The sequence below is a fragment of the Labeo rohita genome, chromosome 25 (assembly GCF_022985175.1).
Source record: "Labeo rohita strain BAU-BD-2019 chromosome 25, IGBB_LRoh.1.0, whole genome shotgun sequence".
In the NCBI taxonomy this organism is placed as follows: Eukaryota; Metazoa; Chordata; class Actinopteri; order Cypriniformes; family Cyprinidae; genus Labeo; species Labeo rohita.
Window position 1 is genome coordinate 22,628,914 of NC_066893.1, and position 21,579 is coordinate 22,650,492.

Below are 21,579 nucleotides of genomic sequence, written 5' to 3' on the forward strand. Positions count from 1 at the left end.
AAAAGAAAATGAAGCCTCTTTAGAGCTCAACGAGAGAATGGAAACGGATCAGTAAAGAAGTGCAGCGCAAATTCATCCGCTGTCTCGCAGCGATCTGACAGACCTATCAGAATCCCGGCAAACGCTAAAGCACTTCCAGTTGAATAGGAACAGAAATATTGTTATTAAGAAAAATGTACCTCAATTCAATAGTGTTATTACACTCTTTAAAACACGTCTCAGAAGTACTTAAGAAAATGAATTTGCCTGAATTAGCTTAGGCTAATATTCCCCCTAAAAAGTCTAGAACGTTCTCAAAGTTCCTCAAACTGATTGCAGTTTGACCTGAGGTTTATAGTTGGATTTAAAAGTGTAATTTTATCAAGTTAAAACACCTACTCTTGTTTAATATGCACACTGCAGATTTAATTGTACCTCTGTCCCGCTCTCCTCCATCAGATCTGGCCTCTCTGCACCCGTTCATTCATCTTCTAGTCACACATTAACATAATATTAACATAATTAACATGCGTGTGTCACTGACCAGAGGGCTGTTAAACATTGTTCACACATCTCCTCTAGCATGTTTGACATTTTAAAGTGCTGAGCGTGTAGCTTAAAGCGAAGGTAGAGCTACACACGGTCAGTAATTATGCAACATGCTAGCCTCGGGTACAGGAACTTTGGAGATAATTAATATATTAAAATTGCACTTGCATACTCTCAACTACGCCCAAATGATTAGAAAAGAGAATTAAAAGATGAAATTCAGTGCAATTTTAAAAGGATTCCCCTTCAAGTAGATACAAAAGAGCAAAGATAGCAGCTAATGTTAGCAATAACATGCTACTTGTACCATATGAATTTTAGCATGCATTAAAATGACAAAATGTGTAGTATACAACAGCATGGAGTATTCCATCTGTATTCCACAGATTCTATTTCTTTTGTTGACAGCCTAAAGGTAAAGCATTTTGATGGACATTGGATTAAAAATACTAAATAATTTAGATGATAAGGCCACTGTGGTGGCAGAAAATAGATGTCAGAATCAGAATCATCAGAATCGCAAATCATTTTTATAAAATACTGTCGTCAAAGATGCCATTTGAAGCTAAACACAGACATGTAGAAACCTGCTATGATTACTTTTAAAGCATAAATTTGATTTTAACGATAGGTCTACATAATATTCACATATGCAGTTCATAGGGAACATATTATTTTAGCCCTACAGTTACAGCATGAAATGTTATTTAAACCTACAGTTGAGGTCAAAAGTTTGCATTCCCCTTTCAGAATCATTAAAAATGTTAGTGTTTTACCAAAATAAGAGGGATCATACAAAATGCATGTTATTGTGTTTTTTAATACTGACCTGAATAAGATATTTTTGAATTTGAAGGTCAGGGTAAATTTAACTTGTAAGTATCTTCTGTAGCTTCTGAAGGGCAGTACTAAATGAAAAAAATATATGACATTTAGGCAAAATAAGAAAAATGTACACATCTTTAGTATGTTCAAAAGTTTTTACCCTCGGCTCTTAATGCATATTTTTTTTCTGAAGCGTCAGTGAGCATTTGAACCTTCTGTAATGGTTGCATATGAGTCCCTCAGTGAAAAGATGGACCTCAAAATCATACAGTCATTGTTGAAAAGTCAAATACACAAAAATGCTGGAAAACCAAAGAATTTGTGGGACCTGAAGGAATTTAAGTTTAACTGTTCACAAACAAACAAACAAACAAACAAACAAACAAAAAAACTGTGGATTAATCAGGTAACAACACAGTATTAAGAATCAAGTGGATTTAAACTTTTGAACAGGGTCATGTATTATTTTCACTTGTGGATTATATGTAAACATCTTTTATGTGAAATATCTTATTCAGGTCAGTACTAAAAAAAAACAACATGCATTTTGTATGATCCCTCTTATTTTGGTAAAATATTGAAAATTTTAATGATTCTGAAAGGGAGATGCAAACTTTTGACCTCAACTGTATAACATTTTACATGTACTTATTCTCTCAAAATTCTATGCAAGGTTATTTCTCGTATTTTGGACTTTATAACTCAAAAATAAAAGTGTGTGATAGAGGGGAAAAGAGAGAATGACACGTTGATTTTTCTTATCAAAATTGTGATATACTCTCATAATTGTGAGAATGAAGTCAGAATTTTTGAAATATAAGATCAAATGGCTCCGCCCACAAAAAAACATCATCACTGTTTGCAAACACCGAATTGTTCTATTTAGCATATGACAATTTTAAATGTTTGTGTGGCATGTTCACATACTAATTTCTCAAAGTAAAAGTAATCCAAGTCTAAATGTGATCTAAAAATTAGTCAGAATACATTACCTAAAATGAGTAATCTAGATTACGTTACTAATTACAGTTGTAATCTGTACAGCAATAGACTACAATTTGGGAATGTGCCCGAATCCGAATGTGTTCGGAAAGGAAATGACGTGTGCTACTGAACCCCTCAAAGGAAAAAAATGAGATGGGAGGAAAAATATTTTTCAGTACTTTCTCTCACAATTATAGCCTATCTTTGAGCAAGTTAGTTATGCTGTATATAAATTGCGGGCATCAGGTAAACGTTATTAATATGCAGGCACTGAAATTGAATTTGAATGCGTGTTCGCTTTTTACTTTCACTTTTGAGATGAGCGATCTCCAAATCATTCGCCATCGTCCTATCAGCCAACTCTCGTTCCTCCATTTATGTGGTAAGTTAAATTTTACGTAGGCTAATGTAATGTAACCGGCTACTGCTTTATTCTTTATTTACACGTTATTCGTTTTCCGTGCCTTTCCGAATATGGATTCACTAATCGAGCACATCCCTATGTGCATATTTTACAATAAGTGAGACCTTAATTCCGAGTCTTCTTTGTATTGACAGGTGATGGGTGTTTAAATTCCTGCTGTTACTGTCTGTGATATTAAAAATCTGTGAGAATAAGATGGTGAGAACGTGTTACTGACAGAACGACGGCATGTGTTTCTAATTCAGCTGAGACTTTTGAAGCAAGCCCAACCTGCAAAAAATCTCGTTCCTGTCAAGGGGCCATCATTAAATCCTGTTCATATGCGCATGACGATAAAATAAAAGCTTTTACGAATTTAAAGTGCTCTATTCCGGTGTCTTTTGAAGGGAAATGAGCACCCTTCAAATGGATAATTACACCTTAATCTTCGGTTCTATAGTGAAATCGTGAAACACGCTTGTCAGAGGAAATCAGAAATGAAAACAACATTCGAGAGAGCGAATCTAAGATGTCTGTGTTTGTATGCGTCAGTCAGCATCCAATAAACCCAAAACAGTTATTTTCTATTCATTAGATAAATTAGTCAGAGTGCCTCATTCTGGGAGTTTCCGGATGATTCTGCATCTCAGAAGAAAACCATCATTTTCTCTGTCTGTCTCTTTTTCCTCTTTCGATAAGTGATTACGGCATTATTTCCAGTATTTTAATGCTCTCTATAAAGTTCTCTTGAAAAGTTCTACAGAATGCATAATATATTTTCAGCAGTACCACAGTTTTCTGTGCATTCCCTGATATGATGCAGGCATCTGGTCATCACCAGCTTGAGCTGATCTACCTAAACCAGTTAGGATCAGACAATGACCACGGTTAAAACCGGCAGGAGTAATAATCTCCATTAAGCGTCTAATAACAATAAAATCTCCCCATTTGTAGCTCCATTCACACATACAGTGATTTTATCACGGAGGTCATGAGGTTTCTGTACTGTTGGTTGCTAATAAGCACTGGATGAGCGTTAATGGGAGCTTCACAACTGGTCGTAGCAAAATAAAAACAAGATGTTCTATTTTAGTGACTTCCAGTCATTTTGTCGCCTGTAAATCACTGTATGTGTGAACCCTTTTATTCAGAGAAAATAAAATTTCTTATTTGTCCTTGCTCAGCGCTTACATATACAGTAACTTTACAACATTCAACGGGTCCTGCATTACCATAATGACTCCGACAGAAACACAGGAAACCCATTACGATAAAATGACACTGTTTTCTTACCTGCTGGTTAATATTATTTCACATTAACTGCGTAAACGCCAAAAGATTCGCCTGCAGAGCAAAATAAACAAGGCACATTTTTGGTAAAAAAATCTCCATAGATTGTTTAATACAACATACCATATTTTCAACAATTCAACATCAATAAAATTGTGTTAATTAAAAAAAAAAAGAAAACAAAATGCATATTACCTTTATTGCACAGAACAATTTAAACATTTTCCATACTAGATTTTTTCACCTTTTTAGGTTTGCGTTTTTTCTTTAGTATAAAAGAATATAATGGACCACATTAATGCACATTATCGTCCTGGGCTGAATGTCGGAGAGGGCGGAGGTCATATAAAGATTTATTCGACGTAATAGGATGAAAACAGCAGGTAGACCACAGAGGCAGAGGATCAGAGAAAGATTCAGGTGTGTGTGTGTGTGTGCATGTGTCAGATTAACGCTAAAGTGGATCAGCAAGGGTTAAACCATCTGTGTGGCTTCTCCATCTGCAGCCTCAGTCAGCAGCACAAACCACTTAGCGAGGCGAAACCCATCTACACCCGAGCAAAATCCAGTGCATAAACACAGCTCAGTGTCCTTCCACGGAAATCACCTGCTCGGCTTGGCCCAGATTAAACGTACACTTAAAACACAGCTGGACTGTGGAGCGAATTCATTAAACCGTTGCGTTTCGGCACAAAAACCTGCTACATACTCACTAGCACTGCGCAATTGTGCTCTCTTTTTGGCCTACTTCCTTAAATTTACTTCCACTTCTTTATTCACAAACATTGTCTAATGTTACGCTATTACCGTCTGTGGAAATAGATACAAAACAACGTTATCCTAGAGCGCTCATTCTTAGCGAATTCCCCTCTTGGATCTGTCATCATAACAAAACAGCACCATTTGAGTCCTCAGATGTGCTGGGTAACTTTAAAACGGTTTCTTTGGGTAGCAACGCTTCATATAATGTAAGGAATAATTGATCTGAGACCAAGACAGGTCTAAGACTAAGACTGTTAGACAGGTGCGAGACAGGTGTTAAGACCCATGAGACAGATCTGAGAGCATGAGACAGGTGCGAGACTCAACGGCGGTGGCAGGTGAAGGTGATCGAGTGCTGTCGAGCATATTAACACTCTCACCTTTTGATGAAATGATTGATTCTGTTAAAAACTCGCTCGCTTTCGCACATACACGCTCTGAGATAGAGCTATACGTCCTTGGCGTAGCTCCTCAGGAAACCCATGAAACTTGGAATGGGTTTGTTATATAAAAATGCTGTGATGCTGCAGTGCCATTAAATGGGTTTAAACCTGACCAGGCACTACAGAAATGCTCACTGCAGTCTACAGTGATCATTTTTACATAAAAATAAAGCAAAACACACAACGAAAGTCACATAATTACCGCTGCTTTCACTCGCCTAGCCATTAATCCAACAATAAACAACCTGCACTTGTTTATCCAGATGCTTGAGTCATAAAATTCCCTCGGCTTATCAAACAAATGCATTAAAATGCGGATCCGAAAGCAAAATGAGAACCGAACAGCAGAGCGCAGATACAAAGAAAGAAATGTGCTGTGAAACTTGCGCTATACAAGTATTTCTTTGTGGCAGGGATGGAAATGCAATCTGTTACTTTCCACATTCTGTTGTTAGACACAAAGTAGAAGATGAATTAGGTTTGTTAAATGTGCTTTCACCCCTGATTTATCTACTGTTATTCTGTCAAAAAACTAGTAGAAAACAAGAAGGAATGGGTTAAATGAACAAATGAACAAATAAACAAAGAAACGAAGAGGATGCGGACAGCAGGACAGCAGGGAGAAGGATGCTCTGCCTTTGCATTCTGGAGGTCGACACAACATTTTGGAGGTTCGGTTTTTACTTTTTCTCCTTGGTATTTTTTTTTAACCCATAAAAATCCACAGGAACTGAAGTGTTTTAAAACAAAATCCTCTCTCAAAGATATTGGTCCCCGTAGGCTGAGTTTAAGCGGCCATCACAGAGGAGTGTGCATGAGGACATTTTCCCCCTCTCATGTTCAATATTGAACAAAAGCACCGCCCCCTGTGCCGCACATCCGTCTTTAGAAAGGGGGAAAAACACCCCTCCTCTATGGGGTGCTCGTCAGAGCCAGAGGTTGTTCAGGCAGGGAATCTCTTGTTTTTGTCCTTACGAGTCTGTTTTTGAAAGGGTCTTTTGAGCTCCCTGGCTGGGTTAGATCATTTTCATGTTAAATTTCCGAGGGGCATCGGCGCCGCCGCTGCTCATCCCAGCGTCCGATTTGCGCGGGACGTATTCTATCTCAATGTTGTGTTTGCTGTTGCCTTTGCCTCTGCTCCAAAGAAAGAGCAGAACCAGGCAGAACAGAACCACACCCAAAAACGAGATGAAGCCCATGGTGGTGGCGATGATTAGCGTCTTTATATCAAATGGGAACGGGACTGTTGCTCTCGTTCCGTTGGCTCCATTGTCGTTGGGTTGGTTGGAGATAAATGCCAAGGTTTTGTTGGGTTGATTGGGCCAGTCTGGTGAGTAACTGTGGACATGTAGGTGGGCCAGAGCGGTGTCGTTTCCACCGGCATTGCTAGCAATGCACATGTAGGTCCCATTGTCCTGAATCTGAGCGTAGCGCACCTCCAAGGTGCCGTCTGGGAAAACAGTAAGCCGTCCTATTGTTTTCGTGGTGATGAATTGTTTTTGTGGAGAGAGCCACATGATGACAGGTGTCGGGTCTCCATCTGCTTGACAAACGAAGTGGATGGTAGTGCCTTCGTCGACGAACTTCTGCTGGGGTTTCCGATCTCGGATCCTAGACTTGCGACAGGTGAAGTAATTGGGCTGCAGAACATCAGGGAAGTCCTTGAACTCTTTTCCCTGGACGAACTCAGGTGAGGAGCAAGTTGGCTGCTGGCGGTTGAAGTTCAGCCTCCAGCGCCGACGGAAAACCCAAAGCAGGCGGCAGTCACAAGCCAGCGGGTTGTCGTACAATGCGAGGGTCTCCAGATTCCCCACTGAATGGAATACAGACTCCTCCAGGGTGGTAAGGGAGTTGCTGGTCACATTGAGGACTTTCAGGTAGTTCAGTCCTCTGAAGGAATAGGGTTCGATCATTGTCAGTCGACCGCCCACCAGGTGGAACTCTTGCAGTCTGAGCAGGTCATGCAGCCGGTTGCCTTCGATCATCTGGATGGGATTGTAGGACATGTTGAGGAAACGAAGATAAACCAGATGCCGCAAGGCCAAGTACGGAATTGATGTCAGGTTTGCATTAGTGATCGTTAGGGAGGTAAGATTCAATCCGTACAAGCAGTTGGTGGTCATAGTATCCAGGTAGGGCCAGTTGGCGATCTCCAGCACTTTGAGACGGTAGAGCCGTTTGAAGCTGTAGTCTCTGATGCTGTTGATGTTGAGGTTTCGCAAGCGCAGCGTAACCAAGCTGTGCAGGTGCGTGAAGGCCTCTGTCGGGACAGAGGTCAGGTTGCACTTTTCTAGCGTGAGCTGCTCCAGGCTGCTGAGGCCGTGAAACGCCCTGTGGGATATGAAGACAAGGTCATTATCCCCAACCTCCAGAGAGCGCAGGTTGTAGAGATCCTGGAACATGTAGTCCAGCAGAATTACGATCTTGTTTTCACTGATGTCCAGCTTTGTTAGGTTACTGAGGCCCGTGAACACTCCCAACTGGATGAGCTTCAGCTTGTTGCTGCGCAGTCCCAGACTCTGCAGGCCGTAGAGATTGTTAAAAGCCCCAGGCTCGATGGTCGAAATGGTGTTTTCATTGAGCTCCAGCTCTTCCAGCTGCGGGAAGGCGGAGAACTCATCTGGGTTGATGGTTTTGATTCGATTCTTGCTGAGGTCCAGTAGTCGTGTTTCCGACGGGATTCCCTCTGGAACGGACATCAGCTTCTTGCGGTGGCACAAGACCGAACGCTCCTGAGCATTGCACTCGCATCGCGATGGGCAGCCTGTGGCAGAGCCAGACAGCACTGTGCCCAGCATTAAGATTAGAATGGGCTGCCAGCATGCCACCAGGAAGCTGTGCCCACTCACTTCCCCTGCTACCATCCTACCGGTTACCTGCACAGAGGGAGAAGAAGAGAGAAAAAAAGAGGGCTGAGCTATAAAATAGAAAATTCAAAGGCATCCAAATCAATAGACAATTATACCACACAGTATTGACCAAACTTCTAGTGGGTTATTTTCTTTGGCGAGCAGGATATGGCTCTAAAACATGAGCGAATTGTGTGTTTATTGAATACTATTCATTGAAAGAGCATAGAGGGTAAAAGAGTGATTTACTAAGAGTTTGACTAATATAGCAGAAATCATTTTCCATTTCCAAAGTATCAACTGCATGTTTCATTACACTATAAGCTCATAAAACTACTGTACTAAGGATTGTTGAGAACTGTGAAAAGGAAGAGCCAATGGCTTGCACTTGCATAACCGTGCGAATTGGCACTTTTGGATTCTATCTCCTTTGTTTTGACCCCAGCTAGTTCAACTTCAAAGGCTTTTAACACACACTAGCACTCGTGCTAACTGAGCTCAGGGACTTGACTTGGAATCCATTGCAAAGGTTACATCACCATCATAAGATATTTATGAATCCTCTAAACCTCTGGTGCACCTAACACAGCTGAGCAGCAAGTTAGAGGGCTGTTTCTGTGTCCCAACCAGCCTTTTCACTCTTAAATCCTGAGAGCGTTCACACTTCCATGTCTGGGATCCATATGAAACAATGGCACGGAGGCATATGTGTGAATTTATCCACAATTTTTAAGGAAAAATCCACTTCACAGCAAGTCAGCAGGTGCACACATAAAATAGCTAGCATATGCCATCTGCGAGAGAGGCAGGAAGACGAGGAATTGGTTTAAGACTGATCTGAAACACTCTCGCTCTCTGATGAATTGCTTAAAGACATGCTGACCATTTAAATCTGTACACAGAGATCCTAATGCTTCCTGAATCAGCAAAAAAAACACTGTTTATGCCTAACTGCCCTTATTGTGAGGTTTGGCTTAGCTTTGGTTAATTATTTCCTGCACTTAGGCCATGATAATAGTCTTCAAAAGAACAACAGAAACACATTTACAAGATAAACGACTTGCTATACAATTTTCTAAAATTCATCTTTAAATGGAAACTGTTCCAAAACCTATTTAGCCACCTTGACTACATAGACATCATGCGAAATTATTCAGAATGGCCTAGATGGGCAGCAACTTTACAAATTGAGTACAGTTTGACATTAGCATGTTGCTAAGCTAATGATGCCATGCTACAACAAGCATAGCAAAACACAACATAATGTAAAACAGTAAATTATTAGCTATTTTTGGGGAGCTCTTGACTAATTGACCATCTTTGGATTTCTTTTGTTCCATGTAGTGCATTCTGGGATTGCCTTATCTGTCAATGATACATACAGTGTTGTCTTAGAATTCAGCTCAAAGGCTCCAAAAAATATTTTTCATAATTCATAACAGTTTTTTGTTTTCAAAGGTTTACACATTTACAATGCCTTAAAATGGTGTCTAGGTAGTGATCTCACATCTCCAGTGAATCTCAGGTTGTACTGTTTTTTTGGTTTGCTGTCACACTATTCTCTGCCGACCTGTCGTGTCTGTGATTATGGTTTCATAACCACCTACACAGCACTGGAATACTTCTATTGAGAACATCAAGGAATGTTCATTTCCTGTTCATGTAACACAACATCCCTGTTGCACGTTCATAAAAAGATGTACATCTTGCATCAGGAAGCCTGACGCCAGCGATGATTGCTTCTGTCCTGAAAGACTGGCAAATATTATGCATTGTGATGCTGATATCAGAGATCCCCACAAGCAAAGGATTTTTCAGTTCAAAGAACTTGTAGAGCTTTTGAGAGCCTTAAAATGGTTCTTTAGGGAATTTCAAATCTTGAAGCACAATGACCATTAAACAGAGTCACTGGTGTGCAGAAGATGTCGACCCACTCACACAAACACAAAATTCATTGCATATATCTCCAAGATGAGCCTGTTCAGGAAGCTAAAAACAGAAAACATCTTGTTAGCAAATTCCAAAGTGCAAATTAAAAGTAAAATATTCTCTGATTAATTTACATATCCAATCAACATGTTTCACAAAATAATTCACAACTCTGTGAATGAATCTTTATATGGATCTATTATTTCCATCTTCCAAAAATGTAAATGAAAACTTAATATCTGCATACATTTGGGTCGCTGACAAGACTACTTCTAATTCTAAAGGAATATGTAAAGGAAGTGATTCACAAACATTTCAGAGGAGGCCAATTTGGATTTTTGTTTGTAATTTGCTGATTTGTAATGAATAAACTGCAGTGATCTAACTGTGAGCCCCAGTTGTTCATCAGGATCAATAATGAAGCCACTGAAGGGTTGAGTTTGGCTGGAAGCATTCAGCATGTGGCCCAGAGGCCCCGTGTTAAACCGTTAGCACTGCTGAGGGGAGGCTGGGTTCTGTTCAAAGCAAATTAAGCAGCCTACAGTGTGTGCTGCCAAAACCTGAGAACATATGTAAATGTTCTTCATATGAATCTGACATGAAAGAACTATCACCACTGTCTGGTCATAAGGCTAGCAACAAGCTGAAACATTTTTTAGCTAATGAGCTGTCTCTGGGAATCTTATCAAATAGCATTATGTATTATCTCACAGTGAAAAACAGAAAAGAAATGCCTGATTGGCAAGCCCTTCTATTGAAAATTCGGTTGTTGGGGTCTGTAACCTTTAATCCCCTGTAAAATAGTGCATAAAGTAATGCAATGAGGTAGCTTGTGCGTTGTAAATAAAACAGAGGCAGAATGTAAAATATGCAGTAAGGTGGTGTGGGAACTAAAATAATGCAATGAAGTAATGTGTGTGTCAAGCAGTGACTGTGTGTAAAGCAAAGTAGCAAACTAGCAGGTACAATAACAGAAGTAATCATTTAAATAATAAAAAAGCAGTTAGGTAATCTGTATAAATACTTACTGCATTAGTCTGCATTAAGGTAGTAATGAATAATTCAGTTTGGTAACACATAGTGTTAAAGTAACATTGTGACAGTGTGAAAACTAACGCAGCATACTAGTATGTAAAAGGGAGGTAGGACGTAAAAAATGAAGTAAGGTAGTGTGTAAAATAAATTAAGTGAAGTAGCATGTAGCAGATGTGTAGAGTAACACAACAAACTGTCAGTTAAGGAAACGGGTAACAAGTACTGTTAATGAAAATAATGCAGTTTGGTAACATAAAAACATGCTGTATTAATGTGTAAACACTGTGACAGCATAAAAAGTAACAGCAAACTATCATGTAAAGTAACAGGTAATAAGTACTGCAAATTAAAATAATGCAGTTTGGTAACTTATAATAACTTGCTGCATTAGTGTGTAAAGTAACACTGACAGTGTGTAAAGTACTGCAGCAAGGTATCATGTAAAGTAAGAGGTAACAAGTACTTTTTTTAAATGCAGTTTGGTAACAAACACTTGCTCCATTATTGTGTAACATGTAACACTGCGACAGTGTGTAAAGTAACACAGCAAATTATCAGGTGAAGTAACAGGTAACAAGCACTGTTAATTAAAATAATGCAGTTTGGTAACTTATAATAACTTGCTGCATTAGTGTGTAAAGTAACACTGACAGTGTGTAAAGTACTGCAGCAAGGTATCATGTAAAGTAAGAGGTAACAAGTACTTTTTTTAAATGCAGTTTGGTAACAAAAACTTGCTCCATTATTGTGTAACATGTAACACTGTGACAGTGTGTAAAGTAACACAGCAAACTATCAGGTGAAGTAACAGGTAACAAGCACTGTTAATTAAAATAATGCAGTTTGGTAATGTATAAAAACTTGCTGCATTAGTGTTAAATGCAGCACTGTGAAAAGTAACGATAAACGTGATAAACTATCATGTAAAGTAAAGGGTAACGTACTGTACAACAAAATAATGCAGTTTGGTACTTGCTGTATAGGTGTGTAAAGTAACAGTGTGATTATGTGTATGAAAAACGCAGCAAACTAGTATGTAAAAGGGAGGTAGGATGTAAAATAATGCAGTAAGGTAGCATGTATTTTTATGCAGTGAGCTGTGTAAAGTAACAGGTAACAAGTACTGGAAGGTACAATAATGGTAACATGTATAAAAACTGCATTATTGTGTAAAGCAACAGTGCGACAGTGTGAAAAGTAAGAGCAAACCAGTATGTAAAAGGGAGGTAGTACGTAAAATAAAGCAGTAAGCTAGTGTGTAAAATAAATAATGCACTGAAGTAGCATATATTTATATGCAGTGAGGTGTATAAAGTAACACAGCAAACTATTGCGTAATGTAACAAGTACTGTAAATTAACATAAATTAGCTTGGTAACACGTAACAAAAAAACCCTGAGGCATTTGTGTGTAAAGTAACACTGTGACTGTGAAAAGTAATGCAGCAAACTATCATGTAAAGTAACAAGTAACAAGTACTGAAAATTAAAATAATACAGTTTGGTAACACTTATAAATACATGCTACATTACTGTGTAAAGTAACACTGTGACTGTGAAACGTAATGCAGCAAACTGTCATGTAAAGTAACAGGTAACAAGTAACAGACAGGTAAAAAGGTTAAAAGAAATAATACAGTTTGGTAACTTACAATAACTTGCTGCATTAATGTGTAAAGTAACAGTGGGATTATATTTAAAGAAAATGTAGCAAACTAGTATGTAAAAGAGGTAGGATGTAAAATAATGCAGTAACAAGGTAACATGTAAAATAAAATAATAAAGTAGTGTGAATTTTTATGTAATGAGGTGTGTAAAGTAACACAGCAAACTATCACATAAAGTAACAGGTAACAAGTACTGCAAATTAAAATAATGCAGTTTGGTAACATGAAAACTTGTGAAAAGTAACACAGCAAACTATCATGTAACGTAACGTAACAAGTACTGTAAATTGAAATAATTCAGTTTTGTAACAAATAATAACTTGCTGTATTGGTGTGATTACGTGTATAGAAAATGCACCAAACTAGTATGTAAAAGTGAGGTAGGACATAAAATGATTCAGTAAATTAGCATGTTTTTTATGCAGTAAGGTTTGTAGTTGCAGCAAACTATCATATAAAATAACAGGTAACAAGTATTTCAAATTAAAATAATGCAGTTTTGTAACATAAAAAAAGTGCTGCATTACTGTGAAAAGTAACGTAGCAAACTATCATGTAAAGTAACAGAAACCAAGTATTTTAAATTGAAATACAGTTTGGTAACCTATAATAACTTGCTGCATTAGTGCGTAAAGTAACAGTGGAATTATGTGTATTATAAGTGTATTATAAGTGTAAAATAATGGGTTGCAAGTAGCATGTATTGTTATGAAGTGAGGGAGTATTTGAAGTAACAGTGTGGCAATGTGCAAAGTAACAGCAGAGACGTATGTAAAGTAAGAGAGGTAGCATTTAAAATAATGCAGAGCGGCAGTGAGTGAAGTAATGTGATGGCGCAGGGTGTAAAGTAATGCAGTTAGATAGCATGTAAGTAACATGGTAAGTGAGTATGAGAAGTAATGCATTAGGGAGTTCCTAATGAACATGACAAAGTTGCATATTCTCTATCCTGACGTGATCCCGTTTCCATCTGTTGCATCATTTACTATTATATATTTATGATACATCTGAATCTATCACAGTAAGACTATGAATTACTGCAGTCATTCCCAGCGGCAACAATCCCACTTAAAGACGGCAGCTAAATACCTGAGCAGCAGAATCCTCCTCACATCTGTCACTGCTATAGGAACAGCACGCTAAGAGTCTAATCTAGTTCAGAATCAGCCTGTTCGCTAATCCTGTATACACACACACTTACACGCACGCACAAGGCGCACTAACACACATGCAGGCACACTTATTTCATCTCAGCTTCATGTAGGTCAGTTCGGCACACAGACACCTCACAGGACAAACAAAGTTAAACACACACTTGGACGAGAATAACACAACTCCGGCTCATCCGTAAATCAATCTGATTAATTGACTTAATGAAGCTCTACTGCTACTTTGTAGAAGTCTTTGAGTCTTCCAAGTGACTTAAATCTCTGGAATCCGTTCACCAAAACATCAAGTGCAGACTGTTTGCCAATTCATTCAATGAAAATTGCTCACCATTATGCATTAATTAGTATTTCTGCATATTTTAATGAGTAAAAAAATCTCCCACAAGGGACGAAAATCACAAATGAAAGCTCATTAATATCACATTTGAAGGTAATAAGAATAAATGGAGAACAAACTGCTACAAGTAATAGTCACATATTTCTCCTGTAGAATTTCAGAAAAGATCAATGTTTTAAAACGTGCTTAGATTTTACAAGATACCAAGTCTGCAATTTAAAACCAAAGATCTAAATATGAAGTGTTTCTAATTAATTTCCAAATTCCAGAAATGATCCGAGTTGTCATCCATTAATTTAATAGCATTGTACTTCTAATGTATGTGAATAATTACCTCATTAGAGTCGACCTTTATGACCTTATGACTTCTAAAGGTAGGGTAGATGATTTCGGAAAGGCTAGCAATAACATTACTGTAAAAAACGAATAATATTACAATAATAACACCTTCCATTCTCGCTCGGTCTGCAAAAGCATAATGGAACGTGCTGATGATGTATTGTCTGCGAACAGGATGCACAGAAGTATGCAAATACATACGTTGATAGGCAGGTAGGACAGCCTATCGTAGCCCTTGAACCGAGGGATATGATTGGGCTAACATTTTATGGTCCTACGCCTTCCACAAATTATATAAATAAAAATAAATACATTTAGACCACTTACTGATTGCTATCGGGATGTGACTTTCAAACAGAGTAACAAAAAATTGCCTGCCTTTATGGTACAGCAACAAAGCTCAACCAATGGCATACATTTGGGGCGGGGCTATCAATTAATCTGACCAATGAAAGACAAGGCGAGAGTTCAGGAAGTGTGTTTCATTATTTTTACAATTCTATTTGTGGATGCTAGTGGCACAGAAATTACAGAATTATTTGTCCTTTGCGTTTCGCGTATAGACAACAAAGTTGTCAAAACGATCCTCCTTCACATGGATCTACGAAAACCAATAAAAATGCTGTATTACGTATGCCTGAGCACATACCTGTAGACTTAACATGTAATACGCATACACCAGACAAAACAATTTTTACAAATTTGCATTTTTACAGTTCACACAAAGGTGATAATGGTACTGTTTTCAAAAACGTAAAATTTGAAACCCATTTTCAAAAGTTTCCATTTGTAAGACCTCAAAACGTAATGATTTTGTATATAAATAGTCAAAACAAATGAAAAGTGTTTCGTTTTCATTTGGAAATGCTGTTGTGTAAATGCCCCTTAAGTCTCCCGAGGTATAAAAGAGCAACAACTGTGCAACAAAATGCTCCTCTGGGCCTTTAAAGTCAGCCTTTGAAGGTAAAAACAACCAAACAAACCAGTCACATCTTTCTGCTACAACAGAATGCCAAAACAAGTGACAGGAACAAGACTGTATTGTTCACTTAAAAAAATTGTTTACACAGAGGCGATAATGGTATTGTTTTTAAAAATGTAAAATTTAAAATCCGTTTTCAAAAGTTCGCCTTTTCAAGCCCGTAAAATGCAATGGTTGTGTAAATAAATATCCAAAATACATGAAAGGTGTTTCGTTTTTATTTGAAAATGGTGTTGTGTAAACGGCCCCTAAGTCTCCCGAGGTATAAAAAGAGCAACATCTGTGCAACAAAATGCTCCTCTGGGCCTTTAAAGTCAGCCTTTGAAGGTAAAAACAAAGAAAAAAAAACAGTCACATCTTTCCGCTACAACAGAACACCTTCATTTCAATGCAAAACAAGTGTCAGGAACAAGATTGTATCGTTCACTTAAAACATTCGTTAACACAGAGGCAATGATGGTATTGTTTTCAAAAACGTAAAAAATTTGAAACCCGTTTTCAAAAGTTTGCATTTTCAAGCCCTCAAAACGCCATTGTTGTGAAAATAAACAGCCAAAACACATGAAAAGTGTTTCATTTTTATTTGGAAATGGTGTTGTATAAACGGCCCCTAAGTCTCCCGAGGTATAAAATGAGCAACATCTGTGCAACAAAATGCTCCTCTGGGCCTTTAAAGTCAGCCTTTGAAGGTAAAAACAAGCAAACAAACCAGTCACATGTTTCTGCTACAACAGAACGCCTTCATTTCAAGGCAAAACAAGTGACGGGAACAAGATTGTATTGTTCACTTAAAAAAATTGTTTACACAGAGGCGATAATGGTATTGTTTTCAAAAACTTAAAATTTGAAATTCGTTTTCAAAAGTTTCCATTTTCAAGACCTCAAAACGAAATGGTTGTGTAAATAGCCAAAATACATGAAAAGTGTTTTATTTTTATTTGAAAATGCTGTTGTGTAAATGCCCCCTAAATCTCCCGAGGTATAAAAGAGCAACATCTGTGCAACAAATTGCTCCTTTGGGCCTTTAAAATCAGCCTTTGAAGGAAAAAACAAACAAACAAACCACTCGCATTTTTCTGCTACAACAGAACGCCTTGATTTCAATGCAAAACAAATGTCAGAAACCAGATTGTATCGTTCACTTAAAACATTCACGCACAGAACAGCGTTCAAGATCACAATATGTCTAGAACTAACACACTCACACTCCATCTCTCATGGTCCGTGGCTGAATCCGCTCATTTATTTGTTGCACTTGCACTGCAGAATCAGCAGAGTGTGACTGAGTGTTCCCTCATTAGAGTCCCTCTCCTCGGCTCTCCGCTATTATTGCGTCTGCAAAGTAACTCAGGCTCAGGGAGTGCAAACTGTACACTAGGTTTCTATTCGGAGCTTCAGATCTGCTGCTGACCTTCTAAAAACATCTCCTCCCAGAAAAACCAGCTCTATCTCTAACAGCTCCTCAGAGCTCAAACGTCTCCGATTTCCGCTCTGTCACTCTCTGTTTTTCTCTCTCTGAGGGGAGGGAGACACATTGACCCTGAAGCTGCAGGAAAAGAAGCATCAACACGAGCCCACAATGGCAGCTGGAATCTGGAATAACGAGGTCCAACACACAAGATGTCTGAGCGCTGAGAAATCAATCACACAGGGCAGGTTTTCTCGCTGAGTGGGAGACGAGGGTTTTACAAGCACACAAACATAAGCTAGACTGCAAACCCTAGCCTCACTGTCTATTGTATAGCTTCTGGGGTAGCAACCTAACAGAAATGGAGCCTTGCAAGTAATTGATCTGATACACTCTTAATGGGCAGAAACTCCATTAACGATCCCTTTCTGGCCGTTAAGTGAACTGACTTGCCTTAAGGGGACTTACACTCATAGCTGATTCCAATGGAGTTTGACGTTAGCATGTCACTAAGCTTGAAACTGTAATACACAAAACTCGATTTCTAGGGCTATCAAATTGATTAAGCATATTAGTGTTTATAAATATTAGTGTTGTCAAATGATTAATCACGATTAATCACATCCTAAATGTTTGCTACATTTTGATTGGATCTTGGTGGACTAACATAAGCAAACTGTCTAACGCCATCAGATAAAGATGCCAGGACAACAGCCAGACATCTCTTAGAGGGCAAGAAGAAGACCCTTGGTACAAAGCCTGGGAAGAACAGGACTTCCTATTGGTCAAAATGCAGTTTCTGCCCTTCACCCACCTTAAGACTGATTTCTAAGGTTTTGGCCAGTGACTGACCATAAAATTCCTTAGGACCTCTAGATGCAGCAGCAGTGGAGATCGATCCAAATCCATTCATAACTATGTTTTCAAACCTTAAAACTGATGCACACTACAACACATACATCTTATACTTATTCAGAGAAATAAGTAATCCTAGTGACATCTTACACAAACTCAGCTGTTAATGGACAAATAAATGAATGCATGACAGCTCAATCTTCTCCCATCATGTTTGGACTTAATGCGTTCGTAAAATTGTCAAATGTATTCTGGTTAAGGTTTGGAAAGTGAGAAATGCATCAGTAAAACTTTAGTGACACTTTTCTAACTTCGTTTGGACTATGCAAATAAATTCCACAGGAGGAAAGAAGGGTGGGCAACCATGTGTCCCCTGACTCTGATGGAAAAAGCCAATGGACGGAAATGGAGAAGCGCCAAATTGCAATCTCCTCCTCATCAGAAAGGGATAAAGGCACCCTTCCAAAAGACACTTGTTCTGAGTCTGAGTCCTGTGAAGGAAAAGACACAAACAGGACAACCTTCGTTCTAAATCTGCCGCCCGTCAAGGAAAGGACTGTAACAGAACAACAACATTCTGAGTCTGAGTCCGGCGAAGGAAGAGACACTAACAGATCAACAAGTTCTGAGTCTGAGCCCTGCGGGGGTGAGACAATAGCAGAAACGCCAACATACTACCTGCTGCTACCTGTGAAGGAAAAGACACAAACAGGACAACCTCCGTTCTGAGTCTGCGGCCTGTTACAGGGAAGGCAGGAACAGAGACAACCAGTTCTGAGTCTGCTACCTGCGAGGGAAGAGAGTGTAACAGAAACATATCATTCTGAGTCTCCGGCATGTCCAAGGGACACAAACAGAGCAACAAAGTTCTGAGTCTCCCATCCAGTGAGACGACAGAAGATCAACCTCAGTACTGAGTCTGAGTCCCACAAGGGGAGGGGCAATAACAGCTACACCAGTTTTGAGTCTGCGACCCGCAACTGTGAGACAACAACAGATACCAAGTCCAAGTCTCCAGCTTTTGAGGCAGCAACAGATACGACCACGTTCTGAGCCTCCTGCCTGCGAGGAAAGAGATACTCTACGTTCAGAGTCTTCGTCCAGCAAGACAACAACAGATGCAGCATCCTGAGTCTCCATCCTAGAGAGACAAAGCGGATTGACCAAGTTCTGAGCCTCTAGCCCGGAGAGGCAGAAGACACACAGAGATTTGCAACAAGGTTAAGGTGAGCAAACCTTCACTTTGGGTACTTTTGCTTGTGTGTTCCAAGCTAAGGACCTTCAGCACCTACTCCAGGGCCACATCTGCGTGTTCCACATCTTAGGACCCTTTGGTGCTTCAGGAGATCAGCATCCTACAGCGCTTCATGTTCAAGGCTGTCGAAACGGATTCCTGCTCCTTCGCCCACTGTACTGCCACCAGCGCAATCAGTGGAAGTCGTCGCCACCACCGGACTGCTCACTTAACCACAGCGAATGTAAATATCACTTCCAAAACTCTTCCAGAGACCTTGGCATTGTTGTATGTTATCAGTATATAACCTTTCATTAGGTATTATATAGCTGATTGCAGTCGATATAAAATCTTACACGTATTTGTTTGATGCATAATAAGGTCCTTCACCTTATTTGTTTCAGAGTAGCAACAGTTTATCTTTCTAGATAACGTAGCTCTGAAATAGCAACACTCAACATAATCACTTGCATTTTATGCATCTTATGCACTTTATTCCTTTTTCATTCATGGTATTCATTTAGTAGTTGTTGATCAAAAGTAAAATTTATGACAAAAATATATTACTATTGTACAGTCAAATGTATTTCTCATTAATAGTTTATTCAAATATTATTTTTAAGTAATATCACACAATAGAAAAACTTTATTTCAGGTACCTGTTTTATTTTTTACTCCTTATGACAAAAACTGGCTTCCATACTCTCACTCAAACTATTTTATTTCTTTCATGGGACATAAAGCTGCTTTATTTTCCATATAACAAAGCTAGTGGCTGTCAAGCTCCAAAATGTAAATGATTACAACATTTTAATTTATGGGTGAACTGTGCCTTTTATATTGTCTCAGGCATACCTTGCCTTGGCTATGATTTTATTCTCAAACTTTGGTGAAATTGTTTCAATTTGTCAGAGAAAATGTGTTTTAGATTCATAGCGAGAGAGCCAATAGCTGCAGAAACCTCAAATTACAACTGATCAAGTCTATACAGGGATGAAATTGCATTTTGAACCGGTAATCACGCTCTGCATGCGGGTAGAGGAAGCCTGGAGATGTGATGCAAAAATGCACGCTGGGAAATTGATTGTTTGCATTGCATCTGCCAAACAGAGACATTAAGACTCTGAGATGAGGGGCTGTCAGTCCGAGGCATCATGGGCAAATTCACAGAGCAGGTTTCGCTTTTTAACTGGAGCATACAAAGACCCCCTGACTGACACCACTTGACCTCTTCAGAGCCCTCTGATCGGCAGTGATGCAGTTTTCACATCACACACAATTTTTTGGCAATTGCCAATTTAAAATTATCTGTTTGGATATTTTTTAAAATCTAATTTATTCCTGTGATGCAAAACCGAATTTTCAGCACCATTACTCTAGTCTGCAGTGTCACATGATCCTTCAGAAATCATTCTAATGATTGTACTGACCAGATATCTTTGCTTTTTCCTCATCGTTATGCACAAACTGATCTGGGTTGACCTTAAAAGACACAGAGTGATGAATAATGTTGTATAATACTTAATACACACTAGGAAACTATCCTATAGCGTCTGAGTGTGTGTGGGTTTCTGGGTTCAGTCAATCTCATGACTCATTCACTGTTCCCCAAAGCGTCTCTCTTTTCATTTATTCGGAGTGCGAGAGAAATTTATTTTGCTAAAAAGGAAGGAGCGCATATGTTTTCACAGACAGGTGTTACTTTAATGCCGAACCTAAAACGAGGTGATCGTTGGTGTCCTTTTACACCGCTGCTGTTTCTCAGAATATGCTTCAACAGACGGCATTTTATTCTTTACGTATGTGTTATGTAACTTCAAGTACATAACCTGTTAAAGTTGAATGAATCATTTTCAGTCCCTGCTGTCAGTTTGTTCCCTGCTGAAAAATCCAGGTAGATGTTCTGGAACACGCTAGCTGGTAATTAGCTTGTCCAGCTACCACTTCATGCTGGTTTTTAACATAGTGGCTATGTTAATGTCTAAATAGAAGCCAGCAAAGCTAGCATGTTAAGTTGTCAGAATTAGCTAAATGTGAACACAATGAACATATTAACCCAGGATAAGGGATTGTAAATGCACTGTATTTGCACTGTTTTAAAAATCAATAATTTTAAAACAACTTTTGTTATGTCAAGATCACAAGGAAATTAAGTTGTGATAACGAGAAAACTTTCGTTATGTCGAGATCACGAGAAAATTTAGTCAGGATAACGAGAAAACAACTTTCGTTAGGTTGAGATCACAAGAAAATTTAGTTGTGATAATGAGAAAACAACTTTCGTTATGTCGAGATCATGAGAAAATTTTGTCGTGGTAACGAGAAAACAACTTTTGTTAGGTTGAGATCACAAGACAATTTAGTTGTGATAACGAGAAAACTTTTGTTAGGTTGAGATCACAAGACAATTTAGTTGTGATAACGAGAAAACAACTTTTGTTAGGTTGAGATCACAAGACAATTTTGTTGTGATAACGAGAAAACAACTGTTGTTAGGTCGAGATCATGAGAAAATTAAGCCTTTTTAACGAGAAAACAACT

At 38.7% G+C, this 21,579-nt stretch overlaps 1 protein-coding gene across 4 annotated transcripts in view; it reads right to left on the reverse strand.

Moving 5' to 3' along the window:
* Positions 1-3,680: 3,680 nt before the first annotated feature.
* lingo1a (leucine rich repeat and Ig domain containing 1a) overlaps positions 3,681-21,579 on the reverse strand; it is a 107,848-nt gene continuing 89,949 nt past the window's right edge. For 2 of the 4 annotated variants that reach the window (XM_051099221.1, XM_051099218.1), the window contains one exon: positions 3,681-8,111. In XM_051099221.1, coding sequence (XP_050955178.1) covers positions 6,252-8,099 — 1,848 coding nt within the window. In that variant the 5' untranslated portion in view covers positions 8,100-8,111 and the 3' untranslated portion in view covers positions 3,681-6,251. The remainder of the gene's footprint in view (positions 8,112-21,579) is intronic. The other 2 variants (XM_051099219.1, XM_051099220.1) reach the window with 1 other exon arrangement.